General features: G+C 37.0%; 1 protein-coding gene across 7 annotated transcripts in view; it reads left to right on the top strand.

Annotated features, from left to right (window-relative positions):
• The window catches only part of CPEB3 (cytoplasmic polyadenylation element binding protein 3), a 188,558-nt gene that overhangs the window by 91,658 nt on the left and 80,923 nt on the right, over positions 1 to 15,977 (top strand). For 5 of the 7 annotated variants that reach the window (XM_042961001.1, XM_042960999.1, XM_042961000.1 and 2 more), the window contains one exon: positions 5,595 to 5,618. The exons of the other annotated variants lie outside the window; for them this stretch is intronic. In XM_042961001.1, the coding sequence (XP_042816935.1) occupies positions 5,595 to 5,618 (24 nt within the window). The remainder of the gene's footprint in view (positions 1 to 5,594; positions 5,619 to 15,977) is intronic. 7 annotated transcript variants of the gene reach the window in all.

Here is a 15,977-nt window from a genome sequence, read left to right as displayed (position 1 = left end):
AACCTATGTATTTTGAGGGTACACATTTCAGTCCATAACAACCGATGAATTGATAAATTGTGGTATTTCCATACTATGGAATGTTACTCAGCAATAAAGAGAAACAAAATATGAACACATGTAACAGCATGGATAAAGCTCAAAAACATTATTCTAAGTATAGGAAGTCAAACACATTGATTGTATTAATATGAAGTTGTAGAAAGGGCAAACAAAACAGTACAGAAAGCAGATTAATGTTTGCCAAGGACCATGGTTTGGGGGATTGGGTCAACAGCAAAGGGGCACAAGGAAGTTTTTTAGGAAGATGAACTGTTCTGTAGGATAGAACTCAGTGGTGACACAACTATATATAATTATCAAAACTGGCCAAACTGTACATTTACAGGGAATTAGTTTTACTGAATGTAAATAATACCTCAACTTAAACAAAGAATAAATGGTTTAGAACCAATGTGGACTGGATTCAGTCCCAACTTTGCATAGCTGAACAGCGTGGAGCCCGTCATCCTTTCTGGGCCTCCGTTTACCCATCTGAAAACGTATATTATGATAGCTGCTCATGTTACTTTTTAGGATTGCAAATTGAATAGAAAGATTCGTCTGAGAAAAATGGGTAAGAATCAAAATGAGAAGACTAGGAGGAAGAGATTTTAAAACATCCAAATACTTTATGTGAATATAATAGTTGAAAATGTATCCCATCCTTTCAAGCATCGTTTTTACCTGCTAAGTTCATATTGTTAGGTGAATATAATAGTTGAAAATGTATCCCATCCTTTCAAGCATCGTTTTTACATGTAAGTTCATATTGTTTATGGAAAAATTGATCTCTTTTCAATTATAATTTGCCATATCTGAGAATCATTGGGCTAAAACTGTCTTCCCTGTCATTATAAAGACAAAGGTAGAGAAGGAGCATTTATGGAACAAACTCTATCACTCCTGCTTTTTGGGAATTAATCTAATTACAGAAGGGGGAGCATTTTTGTACTACCTCTGAGATCTTAACCCATCTTAGGTGGAGTTTTTTGCATGACTAATACTTAGATGGAAGCTGAAAGGAACCATTAGATGTTTGAATAGAATTTAATTTTACATACTGAAATGGTATTCAAAACATAAGTTCATAAGGTGTTTTTAAGGAACTGATTTTATAACAAGGAAAGTAATTAACAATTTGTTCCTGCAGTTGACTTTTAACAGTCTTGGCAAATATTTCCAAGCCAGTTTTTTAAATGTTGTACTAAGGTCTTTATCTTGTTCATTTGTTTTACATCAGTATAGCATCCTAGGGACTGCTTAAGTTCCTGAAATGGTGCATGCTACTTTGATACACAATAGAACAGAGATCCTTCTCTCTCTGGCCCTCTTCCCTTTGTCTCTCTATCTCATTTTTGAGCCTCTGTGGTGGAATCTGTATATGATGTTACTTTGCTTAGAGAAACTTTAAGTTTGGGTGAATCTATGTAGCTGAAGAATTAGTTTAGGTTTTAAATCAGATCATAACATGCCCGTGAGGAATCACTTGTATGACTGCAGCCATTTAAGACCCAAGTGTAGGTCAAGTCATAAGAGTAACAGGTAATTCATTTTACTTTATTGCCTCATATGCTTAATAAACCATAACATTAACATGAGAGTACCATTCACAATGTACTAGTCATTGATCATGTAAACTTATTTTTAGAGTAACTCTGTTATATCTCATTGTAAAATACATGTACCTTTTTATATTTATTCTGATATATTAAAAATCTTTAATTTTTCAATTTTGAATTATTCAAATTTATGACTTTTTAAAAAGATTTTTTTTATTTTTAAGTAATCTCTACACGAAACATAGAGCCTGAACTCACAACCCTGAGATCAAGAGTTGCATGCTCTACTACAACTCTTACAGCCAGGCGCCCCCAGATTTATGACTTAAAGACTATAAAAATGTTAGCATTATGGACTTTCTGCATTAATCTTATAACCTTTTATCCCAGTGAATCAATTTAAAAATAAAATTTTTGTAATGTTTTCATTTTTATTAATAGAACTATAATATACATCCAAACAATGCACAAATCATAAATATATAACTTGATATACTATTACAGATTGAATGCACCCATATAACCAGTACCTGGATCAAGACCAAAACATTACCATCACCCCAGAACCCCCCTCAGTCTGCCTTCTAGTTAATACCCTTAGCCAAGGGTAACAACTACCACAATTTCTAAAAATGAAATGTAATTTTTTGTGAGTTCTAAAAGTAATATATGTGAAACGGTGAAAAGAACTTTATCTGTAATGATGATGATGATTAAATAAGAATTAAAGTTCTTAGAGGCACTGCTTAGGATACATATCATGTCTTATATCTGGTATAAATCCATACTAGCATATAATGTACTATACAAATGGAATTAGTCATATTTACTCTCCCCCGCTTTTTTTTCTATGTGGGATCATTTTGTGCAGACTCATGATAAGTTTATGTATTCAGTATTCTTGTTTAAAAATCATATTTGTTCTCAAGAGAAGGCATTACTTTTGTGTTCCCAGATTTCTCTCCTTGGTGTTCATTTCATTACATCTCCCTTAGGGAAGAGTTTGACTCTAATTAGTCTATTTGCAAGTGGCCCTCGTATGAGCAAATCTTTAATCACCCAACAGAGGTGGCATACATTCTAAAGGCCATCAAGGCATTTGTTACTCCTTCCCTTGATTACACACACAGCTAACAACATATATTTGTTGAATACCAACTTGGTATAGAGCATTCTACCAGGTGCATTAGAGGATAGTAAAAGATATACAAGGTAATGACCTTGGTCTCTAGGCATTTAACAGTATAGTGAGGTGGTTGCAAGTGTGGACTCTGGAGCCAGAGTGCTTAGATTCACCACTCACCACTTCCTAGCTGTAAGATTTTAGGCAAGATACTTAATTTTGTGTCCCATTTTCTTCATGTATAAGAAGAGGCTAATAAGAATTCTTATTTCATAAAGTTATGGGGTATATTAAATGACATTGATACGTGCAAAGCTTTTGAACTGTTCTGGAACATAGCAAGTACTAATTAAGTGTTAGCTGCTATAATAATAATAATCACCATAGGGATGATAGATAAAATTCTGAAATTAGGACCAGGGTTGCACATAATTAAATTACACAATGAATGATGAAAACAAATTGAAGCTTCTCACAAAACTGCTTTAAATTGGTTGCCTGTCCCTTATGCTGTCTTGCCCCTGTATCAGTCACCAAGCTGACATGAACCAATTTACTGTCTTTTTGATAAGAAATGAAAAAAAAATCCATAAAAATCATGAACTGTTTAAAGAAGCTTTGATTAAAACTCCCAAGTATGCTTTTGCAAGCCTTACCCATCTCCTCAGCTCAGAATGCTCCTCCTCACCCCCGAGACTGACTGGATCTATTCACTTCATGTTCTCTATTACCTGAAAATTCGGCAGTTGAAGACTCGAGTGAACAGCATTCTCCTTATCCTTTGGGGTGTTAAGGTCTGATGAGTCATTTGTACCTTGGTATTGTAATCAGATTCTTTTTCATTTGAGCATCTGGCCAAAAATCAGATATAATGAAAGCATGGGAATTTGTTGTTTGGGAGAGAAATGAGTAATTTTGAAATACAGAATGTTTTATTTCCTCTCTAAATAGAGGTTTGTGGTGGGGGTTTTGGGCAGTATGACATCATTGGGGATGGGGGAAAGGACAAAGAAATAGGTGTACAACATCAAAGCATACTTAATCTCTTAAGCATACAAAGTCCTCTTAATCTAATAGTGCTGTCTATTAGTATTAACTCATCCCTATTATTATAAATGAAGTAGGCTTTTGGGGGGCCAAACTAGGAAACTACCACTTACTGCATGGTAGTTATGTAAGGAGATGAATTTTACATGGGGAGATATTTATGCAAATATATTTATGTGGGGAGATGAATTCCAGGTTCCCAACAATGAAAAGGATAAAAATTCCTTAATTTTTACTTTTTTTGGAATGCGTCCCTTTTGTAAGTGATGTAAACAGTACTGCTGTGTAAATTCAGAAAAGGTTGTGGTTTTTTTTTTTGTTTTTTTTAAATTTTCTTTAACATTTATTTATTTTTGAGACAGAGAGAGCATGAACAGGGGAGGGTCAGAGAAAGAGGGAGACACAGAATCTGAAACAGGCTCCAGGCTCTGAGCTGTCAGCACAGAGCCGGACACGGGGCTCGAACCCACGGACCGCGAGATCATGACCTGAGCCGAAGTCGGACGCTCAACCGACTGAGCCACCCAGGCGCCCCAAGGTTGTGTTTTTTTTAATTGAAGGTTATAGTGATGGGAGAAGTTAGGGAGAAAGTAGGGCTTGAACTGGAAAATTCTTTTTAATATTTATGTAATGGGAAAGTGAAGGGGCCAAATGTGTGTAGGCGAGGGTATGATGTCTGAAGAAAAGTGGGAACTAGTGGGCCAACTGGTATTTCAACTTTCTAGCTGAAAAGTCTGAATTCTTTTTCTAGGAGAGAAACCGTTTTCTTCAGTGCTACCTTATACTGCAAATGTAACCGCAAATTATCACTGTTTCTTGTTTTGATTTGTTTTAAGCTAATATTATAACATGTCATTGATGCTTTAAAAATGGATTAAATAGAGTTCTCATTTGTTTTATAGAACCTGAGTTTTCAAATTCGAAAAACTTTCTACTTTGAAAGTTATTTTAGATGACAGGATCTCCTTGCAATATATATATATATGGTACCATAGTCTAGCTCTAGTAAATGTTGTAATAATGCATTCTGTGGGCCTTGAGTTTTGAAAGGGAAGAAAATCTTCAAAGCACTTTATTTTTCAATATGCCCTGGGATGTACCCAGTACTTAATCCCTTTCTACTTTTTCAGTTCACTTCTTAGGTGAAAAAGATATGGTTTTCCCCCCGTTTGTGATACTGTGTGGAAAGTAAATGGGGAGACCAAAGAGACTTCACTGAAATTTTCACACAGACACATCACATTCTGTAGAACCAGAGTTAATTGTGCATTAAATTTCTATATAGTTTTTAGGGGACTCTATTTGTGGGGTTTATATGTAGGTGTGTGTGTGTGTGTGTGTGTGTGTGTGTGTGTGTGTGTGTGTGTGTATGCACATGTGTGAAGAAATTCAGAGTGACCGCCATACACTACAGTTTTTAATTTAGAATGAATGTTTTCCTTTAAAGTGATGTCTGATGGTAATACAGCACAAATGAAGATTGATTAATCAGAAAAAAATTTAAAAGAACTCTGTCTATATCTGATACAGATAATGGACCACAGCATAAATCCTTATAAGACTATGTAACTTAAGCACCCATTGTATCTTTGTCAGTGGCTGCCATATCCAGGTGAATTTCTCTTTAAGATTATGTTTTAACTTGTGCTTCATAAAGGTTTTTCTTTTTTTTTTTTAAATATATTATCTCTGCAGTCGAGTTGAACAGTATCTCCAGATTAATTCTGAAAATACTTAGAAAAGGTTTATGTGAATATTTTTTTATTTCTAAATTCACCATTTTGATAAAGATACCCATGGTTTTCTTCTGTGTTTACATGCAGCCAGGAGCTATGGGCGGAGACGAGGTAAATTTTTTAATGAGATCTTTTGCTTGCCAAATTGTGAGTAAATATGAGTGTGTGTTTATACCTGTGTGTGTGCAAAACAATAATTATTGTGTGGTATGATGTTCTAGCTTATTTTAGCAAAATAATTCTCATCACTTTCATTATAGTTGTTTTTTGTTGTTGGTAGTTTGTTCTTTTAATCCTAATATAGACATAGCAAAGACTATTTATTTCTACCTGGAAATTTTTGTTATGTGATTTATTATGATCTTGAGAGAATAAAGGCCAAGCATATTTGTGTGTGTGTGTGTGTGTGTGTGTGTGTGTGTGTGTGTGTGTGTGTTTTATCCACTGTGTTCTTTTCATACTATTTAGAAAGCAAAAGTTAGGTTTTAGAGGGCAATTCTTGATCTTAGTAGATTTACTGGTGAATTCTTTAGTGTTAATCCAGAAGCAGATTTACCTTGAAGGTAAAGAAGCTTAAGTTGTAGGGACCCTCACTTTCAAGGGGACTCCCTCTTTACCTTATTTTTGTGTTCTTTTTCTTGAAGCAGATCCCCAAATTGTATAGGCTCTAAGCCCCATAAACTTGCATTGTCTCCTGATCCCACCCAAACAAAATAATACTGCTTTTATTTGTATAATGCCATTACCTTTCTACAGCATTTTTCTATCTGTAATTCATTCAAATAATTTTATTAAGTTGGTAGGGTAAGCCTAATGTAGTGTTTTGTTTTTTGTTTTAAATTCTTTTTTTTTAACGTTTTAATTTTTATTTTTGAGACAGAGAGAGACAGAGCATGAACGGGGGAGGGGCAGAGAGAGAGGGAGACACAGAATCGGAAGCAGGCTCCAGGCTCTGAGCCATCAGCCCAGAGCCCGATGCGGGGCTCGAACTCACGGACCGTGAGATCGTGACCTGAGCTGAAGTCGGACACTTAACCGACTGAGCCACCCAGGCGCCCCCTAATGTAGTGTTTTGAAGGAGTATGAGATTTAGGGTCAAAGACCTAGTTTGTAATCACTGCTTTATTGCTTCTGTCTGGTATCTTCATCTGTAGATTATGAGGTAATAAAGCCAATCTTGTCCAACTTTAAGAGTGTTAGTGAAGTTATAGTGTAAAAAATGGGAGAGGAAAACCTATTTGTGTACACTAAAAGCATTCCACCAGTATAAGCTGCTTTGGGACTCACTTGCAGAAGCTGGGAGAGATGAAGTGATTTACTTGCTACGTGGTCTCAAGTTAAAGTCAGAGCCAGATCTGGAACCTTTGTCTTTTGGTTGCTTATTGAGTGCTGTTTACCTTTCATCAGGCTATCTCTGATGTTGTAATTGAGTTTTAAAGAGAAGTTAATAATATTACATTCATAGTATTTTATTATTGATTCCACAGTAAATATTTGTTGAGTAGATGGATATTGGCAGAACCTAATAAGTATTTGAACTACCATTGAAAACTTCTTTCATGATGGAATCGTATCATCAGTTTTGTTTTCAAATCGTGGTGAAGAAAAACATTTGTGTAGTTGATTATTTTTTAGCTGTAGAAATTACCATTTAATATTTTTAACCTTCTTGTTTATAAATTGAAAGCATAGATAATAATATTACTAGAAATCATTCTGTACTATACATATAGTTTTTCATGTTGGTAGAAAATTGATCACTCTTGAGAAGGAATAAGGAAAGGACACTTTTTAAAAAAAATTTTTTTAATGTTTATTTATTATTGAGAGACAGACAAAGAGCGTGAGCAGGGGAGGTGTAGAGAGAGGGGGAGACACAGAATCTGAAGCAGGCTCCAGGCTCTGAGCTGTCAGCACAGAACCCGACGCGGGGCTCGAACTCACAAACTGCGAGATCATGACCTGAGCCGAAGTTGGTCGCTTAACCAACTGAGCCACCCAGGCACCCCAGGAATGGACACTTTTATACAGAAAACAGACACCATCTGGAGGGTAGACAGCAGGGACTAGCGTCTCCACTTCTTATGTACCGATCAGTTACCACATCTTGCCAGAGTTTTTCCTCTAGTGTCCCAGGCCTCATTTCTATTGTTTCTTTCTTTCTGAAACACCACTTTGTCCATGTCATGCTCCTCTTCCATTTAGGACCACCATCATCTGGCTTCTCCCAGTTTCACCAGCCTCATTGTCTCCATTTTTTCCATCCCACCTTCCCCTATCAATCTCCGTACTTTCCCACAGCCTGGCCATCATAAGTACTATCCACCCTTCCTCTCATTTCCTTATCTAAAGCCTATCCTTAGTTCATGCATTTATGCCGAATTTAAGCCTTCTCTCTCCCAGGAAGCCTTGCCCAGTGCCTTGTAGGCAGCCTTTTCCTCTGCTTCTACTGTCTTACATTCTTCCTGTTTTTTCTGTACATTCTGATTCTTCCACTGGAGAGAAGTTCTTTGAGGACAATTGTGTCTTATGCCTAGTACTGTGACCTACATGTAATTAGCACTTATTAAATGTTTATGGATGAGGATTGTTTTTGAAGTAACACCCTACATCTATGCAGACCAGAGTATAGCATCATATTTTTAAACAAATTATTTTACTTTTACAAATCATAGTATATTAAATACCAGACATCAAGAATATTAAGATCACTTGTAATTTCTAAGGTCCTGAAAAAATTACTCTTCTATTTTCTTGTTTCCTTCCCCATATCTATTTGTAAAGTTTGACTTAATTGTTTTCACAAGCATGGTCGTATTTGCATCAAGTGTTATGCTAAACACTGCCTAGAATGACTTGGTCCCTGCTCGCCGTAAGTGTGTAGTTTGCTAGTTGTCAGTGAAGAAGATAATAATGATGAGAGAGAGAGTGTGTGTGTGAGAGAGAGAGAGAATATTAAAAGACTGAATGTTGACTTTCCGTAATGACAAAAGACCAGGTAGAGAATTTTCGTTCCATGCTTTTATCTAGTCTTTTATTTCCAAAGCTGAAAAAGAAGTCATCTTACTTAAATGTAGTGACATAGCCATGTGAGATGGGGCAGGTGTACCACATATTTATTCTCATTTCCTAAAATATACTCATTTGGGCCACTGCTGCATAGTATAAATTTTAAAGTGGCAGATTTCCTCATACTCGTTTATTTGTGTGATCAGGGATTATATTAATTATTGATTTCTTTCCTCTAAAGTTTAGACTTTCCCACAAAAGCATAAAAAGTGAACTTGCTGGAATTTAAATAAAGATTTAAGAAAACTCATTGATGTATGGCACTTTATCTATGATTAAGATTTAGCTATAACTCATTCTATGCATTACATATACATGTTGGTAAATATTTTAGGAGTAGAAAGCAAAGGGAATTATTTGTGACAGTTTTGAGATCTCTCAGTAAGGATTAGGCCAGTGGAATCTTTCACCTCTCCTAATACACCTGGGAAAGTTTTCTGGAATAGGTAGAATTTCAGGAACTATTTGGATAATGGAAGACGAGTGGGAAGCAAACGTTTCCAGGTATGTGATTCAACTTAAAAAAAAAAAAAAAAAGCTTCAAGGTGAGATTGGCATGGCCAGATCCTTGGAGCCTATGTCTCTGAGTGTATGCATTGGGGGCCAGCTGGAGAGGAAAATTTGCAGTGAAATGGTCTGTGATGCCCTGATGAATGGTTTTTGAAACAGAGGGTAAGACTCCTAGACACAGATATGTCCGGCTTTAGGAAGAGGGTTTCATGATCAAGTAACGAAAACAGGAGAGAACTTGGACATCAGCTGAAGGCTTAGATAGGAAAAAAGTCCTGGAGGGTAGACCTTGGCAAAGCAAGCACTTCCAATAGTGTAGTTGAAACAGAAGTAGGGAGGCAGAATTAGATGTGTAAGAATAGGACTACTTGGCGTTGAAAAAGAATGAAATCTTGCCATTTGCAACAGTGTGGATGGAACTGGAGTGTATTGTGTTAAGTGAAATAAGTCAGGCAGAGAAAGACAAATATCCTATGATTTCACTCATGTGAAATATATATGTGTGGAATATAAGAAACACAACAGATGAGCATAGGGGAAGGAAAGGAAAAATAAGCTAAAAACACAGAGGGGGGCAAACCATAAGAGAATCTTATACAGAGAACAAACAGGGTGGCTGGACGGGAGATGTGTGGGGTGATGGACTAAGTGGGTGATGGGCATTAAGGAAGGCACTTGTTGGAATGAGCACTAGGTGTTATATGTAAGAGATGAATCACTGGGTTCTGCTCCTGAAACCAGTACTACACTGTATGTTAACTAACTTGAATTTAAATAAATAAGTTAAAAAAAATTTTTTTTAATGTTTATTTATTTTTGAGAGAGAGACAGAGACAGAGCATGAGCAGGGGAGGGGCAGAGAGAGAGGGAGACACAGAATGTGCAGCAGGCTCCAGGCTCTGAGCTGTCAGCACAGAGCCCAACAAGGGCTTTAACTCACAAACTTTGAGATGATGACCTGATCATGACCTGATCATGACCAGTCGGATGCTTAACAGACTGAGCCACCCTGGTACCCCTAAATAAATAATTTTTTTTTTAAATTAATGATTATATATAAAGTATTTAAATATCCAAGTGTATTTCCCATTATACCCATTTTTGTTTTAAAGATGTGTTTAATTAGACAGATGTTGATTTATCTTCCCATATTCCCCTATAGAATCAAAATGATTCCAAATAATTTTAATATTTTTTTCTGGAGTATTCTGGCATTCTATAAGCTATGATATATCTCTTCCTATACACTGCAGACCCTGTTAGAAACTAGACCAACAGGTAGTGTCATACAAGATATTTGACTACACATTTCACACCTGTTTAAAATATATGTTACCTTTTTCATATGAGCTTTTAAGGTCTCTGGGAGACTTCTGTCCATAAGTAGACATGTTGGTTCTGCCAGTACTCTTGATGTTTAACAGAATTTCTTGAAAAGCAGCAAGGAAAATATAAAATATTCTTTTAAACAATGTAAATGAGCAAATACAAAGAATGATCAGTTACTTTACTAGTAGAGTTACTATTATAAAATGTACTTCTGTGTATATTTAATCCATAAAAATCTATTGACATGATATGAGGTATTAATCTTAGGTAATAACAGAGGTTCTAAAAATCCAATGAAACAAACTTGGGTTTCAAGTTGAAGTTGGGTCTTTTTGCCAAAAGTTGGTGAGGGGAGGAGAGATCATCTCTGTCAGTGAGACCATGATACAGACATGGCATCCTGCTAATTCAAACATGGTTATGTGAGTTTTCTTGTCTAAAGGAATGGATGGTCCCTCAGTGAAACACGGACAGCTGAAGAAATTCCTGTTTATGGTTATAATATCTGAAACGTTACTGCTTATAGTAATAGGGAGATTTGAGCACAGGAAATGGTGAGGGGAATAAGATCACTGGTGTTTTGTTTTTGCAAGAAGTTGGTCTGGGAGGGTTTTAAACAATGACACAGGGGTTCTGAGCTGTCCACCCAAATTGCATTTGTGTGCTTGTGTGCTTACTTGGAGTTGGATGCAGTGCTAGACTCTAGATGTGTTCTGTCTCCCTACAGAATGTTCATTCTAGTAGGAGAGGGACAATAAATAAGTGAAAGAAACATTTCCATACTCGATAATTGTGAAGAGTGCTAGGCAAGAAAAATGGGAACTTCCCTCTAACCTAGGATAGTTTTCTCTGAAAAGATGTTATTTAAACTGAAACCCAAAGGATGGGAAGACAGGTATCTTTAAAGGAAAATTTCTATTGTGGAAATTTTCAAACATACACAAAAATAGAACAGTTTATTGAACTCTGTACCCATCAGTTAGCTTCAATGATTATCAACATTTTTGCTAATCTTGTTTCATATATCCTCTCTTTTTTCCCCTCTTTCTTTAGAATGTTTTAAAGGAAATTCCAGAAATTTTAAGACAGCTATTTTAAGAGGCTTGTGGCAAAGTACTGATAAATACTACAACATTGTTAAACTTTGAAAACATACTAAGTGAAAGAAGGCAATTACAAAAGATCAAATATTGTAAGATTCCACTTTTATGAAATATCCTTTCTATTAATATAGAAAGTATCAATAGTAGACTACAGTAGTCTATAGTAGTAGACTAGTATTGCCTAGGCCTGAGAGAGTTCAAGGAAAATGAGGAGTGGCTGCTAATGGGTTAATTGGATGAATTGTATGGTAGGTGAATTATATCTTAATAAAGCTTTTATTTAAAAAGTGTGTGTGGGGCGGGGCGGGGGGGGGGGGGGTGGTGAGGCATGAAAGGGCTTTGTGTATTTGAGGAAGTAGAGACCAGAATGACTGAGCTTGGTAGGAGAGAGAGGAGGGTGTATTAAGATGAAGTTGGAGGAAGGAAGGAAATATGATCTTTCTGGGCTTTAGCTCCTGGTAAGGATTTTGAACTTGGTCCAAGTACAAGAGGAAATCTATGAATGTTTTAAAGCAGGGTCAAATGATCATATTTATGTTTTTAAAAGAGCACTCTGGCTATTATTTAGAGCAAAGTGAGAAAGTGGGTTGTCTAGTTCAGAGTGAAGGTAGTAGTCTAGGCAAGAGGTGATGGCGGTAGAGTTGGAAAGACATGAACAAATGGAAGATATATTCTAGAGGATAGAATCAACCTTTTTTAATGGCATTAAATTGAATAATTGAATGTGGGCAGTAAATAAGAAGGAAGACTCAAAACTGATGTGCAGGTTCCAGCTTGAGCAACCAGATGAGTGCAATGCCATGTATTGAAATGGGACCAGGAGAGAACAGGATCAAGGTGGATGTCAAGAGTTCATTTAAAAACATGTTAAGTTTGTGATGCCTAAGACATACCCACATGGTAATGCCAAGTAAGATGCACTTTAATATCTGTATGTTAGGGTATTGTGGAAGATGTTTATGTAATGCAAGGAATTCTGCTCCCAGAGATTTGAAAACCATTCATCTAGTTCAAATCTCTCATTATGTAAATGAGACTCAGATGTGTGAAATGTTTTGTCCAAGATTACAAAGTAAAGCTGGAACCTGACTATCTTGACTTTCAGGCAATTTTTTTTTTCCTTAGGGGAGTCATTCTTCATAATTCTTTAAAAAAAAAAAAAAAACAAACAACTCCTGGGCACATGGGTGGCTTAGTCATTTAAGTGTCCAACTTCAGCTCAGGTCATGATCTCGTGGTTTGTGAGTTTGAGCCCCGCGTCAGGCTCTGTGCTGACAGCTCAGAGCCTGGGGCCTGCTTGGGATTCTGTGTCTCCTTCTCTCTCTGCCCCACCCCCCACCCCCACCTCGTGCATCGCTCTCTCTCTCAAAAATAAATAAACATTAAGAAAAAAATACTCCTCAAGTGACTAATTTCTGAGCTCCTTGCAAAACTAAACAGGCTTACAGTGGAAGTACTGGGCCACAAATAGGGTGAAGCTGCTGGATTGACTACAGAAGCTTTTGTGGGAGCTGAGAGGTGAGGTCTGGGCAGCTTTGAGAACTATCATGGTCAGTGGGCTCTTGTTTTCCCATCGTAAGTTGCAGGAAAGGGAGCCTCCTAAGTAAGCAAGAGTTCTTCTCTCAGATAAGCCTTCATGCTTAACTAGTGCTTTGTGGGTTTCATATTTGGCACTTTTCTTACAAGGCTCTTTTAGCTTTAAGTTGTCTCTGTATTCAGAGATGATTTGTTCCGTTACTGAACAAAAAACTACATTCTGGTTATTAATTGAAAATAGATATCACAAAAGCAGAACCATTGGTGGAAGGAAAGCCAAATGGCCAAATTGCAGCTGTTGAGAAGTATTCTCCTGCTTCTCTTGAAATATTCAATATGAATGTTTTACATGGAAGTATCAGATTCTTTTTTTTTCTTTTTTAATGTTTATTCATTTTGAGAGAGAGAGACAGAGTGTGAGCAGGGGAGGGGCAGAGAGAGGGGGAGAAACACAGAATCCAAAGCAGGCTCCGGGCTCCAAGCTGTCAGCACAGAGCCCAATGCGGGGCTTGAACTCATGAACCATGAGATCATGACTTGAGCCAAAGTTGGACACTTAACCAACTGAGCCACCCAAGTGCCCCTCCAAGTATCAGATTCTAAAGCAGATTTATATGCTAGGCACATAAAAGTATAATTTGGGGGAAGTAACATGGCTTACTTAAAATGTTTTGGTGGGGCGCCTGGGTGGCTCATTTGGTTAAGCCTCCGACTTCGGCTCAGTCATGATCTCACAGTTTGTGGGTTCAAGCCCCTCATCGTGCTCTGTGCTGACAGATCGAAGCCTGGAGCCTGCTTCGAGTTCTGTGTCTCCCTCTCTCTCTCTCTCTGCCCCTCCCCTGCTCACACTTGCCCTCTCTCTTGCTCCCTCCCCCCCCCTCTCAAAAATAAACATCAAAAATAAAAATGAAAGACATGTTTTGGTCTTGGGCAGTGTTTGTCATTAAAGAAAAATAATGTCAGAGAGATGCTAGTTAGTGAAGTAGAGCTTCTCACAGGACATGATTTGGGTGTAGCCTCTTAAAGTTTCAGTTTCTAATAACACATATCTGGAAACTAAAATTTTATCAGTCTTCCCAGGGATGATTCGTCTTGGGGGGAATGGATTTATGCCAACCAAATGAATGCACAAATACTAATCGCATGAGGAACCCCGGACAAATCAGAATACCAATGTTTTAACTTAAGGAGATGAACGTAACAGAAATACAATTTTAGTGGCTGATTATTTGTCTACTAGTTTAAAAGTCACAGTGGTGCCTCTTCATGGTAGCAAAGTACTAAATTAATTAATAGAACAGTCCTTCAGGAACTTATAATTAGAGCATAGGGAAATAGATGGTTTTCAGGCTATGGAAACATCAAAGGAACAATTCTGTCCCACAGAGGAGTAATCCTACCAGTATGATAAAATCCTTTTAACTTCATTTGGTCTACACTTGTGTCTTTTAAATGCTTCCTACGGACTGACGATTTGTTCCATCAGTACCGAGGCAGTTACGTTACAGTAAGGTTGACTAGATACAGATTTTACATTCTGTTGCTGAGGATGTACTTTCTTTAACTTGACTGAATTTGGATGTTTCCCAAGGCTCCATATACTTGACACAATATCACTTTCAAGTGGATGCCTGCTACAGACAGTTAATCTCCATTTCACTCTTAAACTTGAGTGTAGGGATCACTGGGGAAATTTGTTAAAAGTACAGATTTTCAAATTTGAACCCCATGCATTCAGATTAAGTAGATCTGGGGATTGGGCTCTGAGACCTATATTCTTAGTTCTTATCCACAGAGAAACATCACATACATGTGAATTCTTAGCAGTGTCATTTCCAAGGGCAACTTTATCACTAAAGTCTATGGTACTCTAAATACTACTAATAAGACAGAGGTTCGGTTTTAAAACCTTGACAAGTTTCTTATGTACCCATAACCAATTTTTAAAATAGTCCAAATTTTTACAATTCGCTCTTGATTTTATTTTCTTTGCCAGAATATTTTGGGAAGCTGTGGTTATGTTGGCCATGCACAAAGAAAGGTGTCTTTTTTTCCAGAATGCCTTGAATATCTACTTTGTCTCCTTCTTCACTGCTCTTGTTCAAGATTTCCTCATCTCTCATCTGGACTGTCCCAGATTTCTTCAAACTCTTGTCCTATTCCCTCTTTTCTTTTTTCTTTCTTTTTTTTTTTTTTTTTTCCCATCCCCTCTTTTCTTAGGTGCAAATTACTGGTGAGGGTGAGGGGGGCTATTGTAGGATGTGGGGTAGAGGGAGTGACAGGGTCACAGGCATCTCAGAAAAGTCATTTTTGACAGGATGGAAGATGATTAGATGGCAATATCAGTCTCCAGGAAGTGATGGAAGTTAAAAAAAAAAAAAAAGGTAGTATTAGAATGAAATATTAAATTTGGAAAATGGGGAAATTTCCTATTACTTTTGTAATATAGAGTATAGAATATAACACTTGAACATATAGAAGCAATGGAAAGGGTCTTAATTTCCTAGGACATGGTTTCACGTCTTGCTATTGTCACACCTGTGTGTTGTATTCCAGCATACGCTTGCAGTAGTGTGTGTTTGCACATACTGTCACCCTTTTCTGGATGCTGCCTCACTTTTAATATTTACTGAATCCCTTTTATGTGCCCTCATTAGGACAAGAAGATACAGTAAACGAGATTAAATTGGTCCCTGTCCTCATAGAGCTTACATTTTAATGGGATTGGGGAATGAGATACCAAATAAAAACCCACACGATAGTATAATGGTAATTAGGAAAAGTGTTAGGAGAAGTGCAATGAGTGGATAGAAAAGGGAACTAACCTAATCTAAAAGGTCAGAAAGGTTCTGCCTTGAGGAAGTGACTTTTCACCTGAGATTAAGGATTAAGTGGGAATTAACTAGAAAACTGGGGAGTTGGG

Source organism: Panthera tigris, chromosome D2, assembly GCF_018350195.1.
Source record: "Panthera tigris isolate Pti1 chromosome D2, P.tigris_Pti1_mat1.1, whole genome shotgun sequence".
NCBI classification, from domain to species: Eukaryota; Metazoa; Chordata; class Mammalia; order Carnivora; family Felidae; genus Panthera; species Panthera tigris.
The sequence above is the reverse complement of the archived record's forward strand: the minus strand, read 5'-3'. Positions and strand labels throughout refer to the sequence as shown.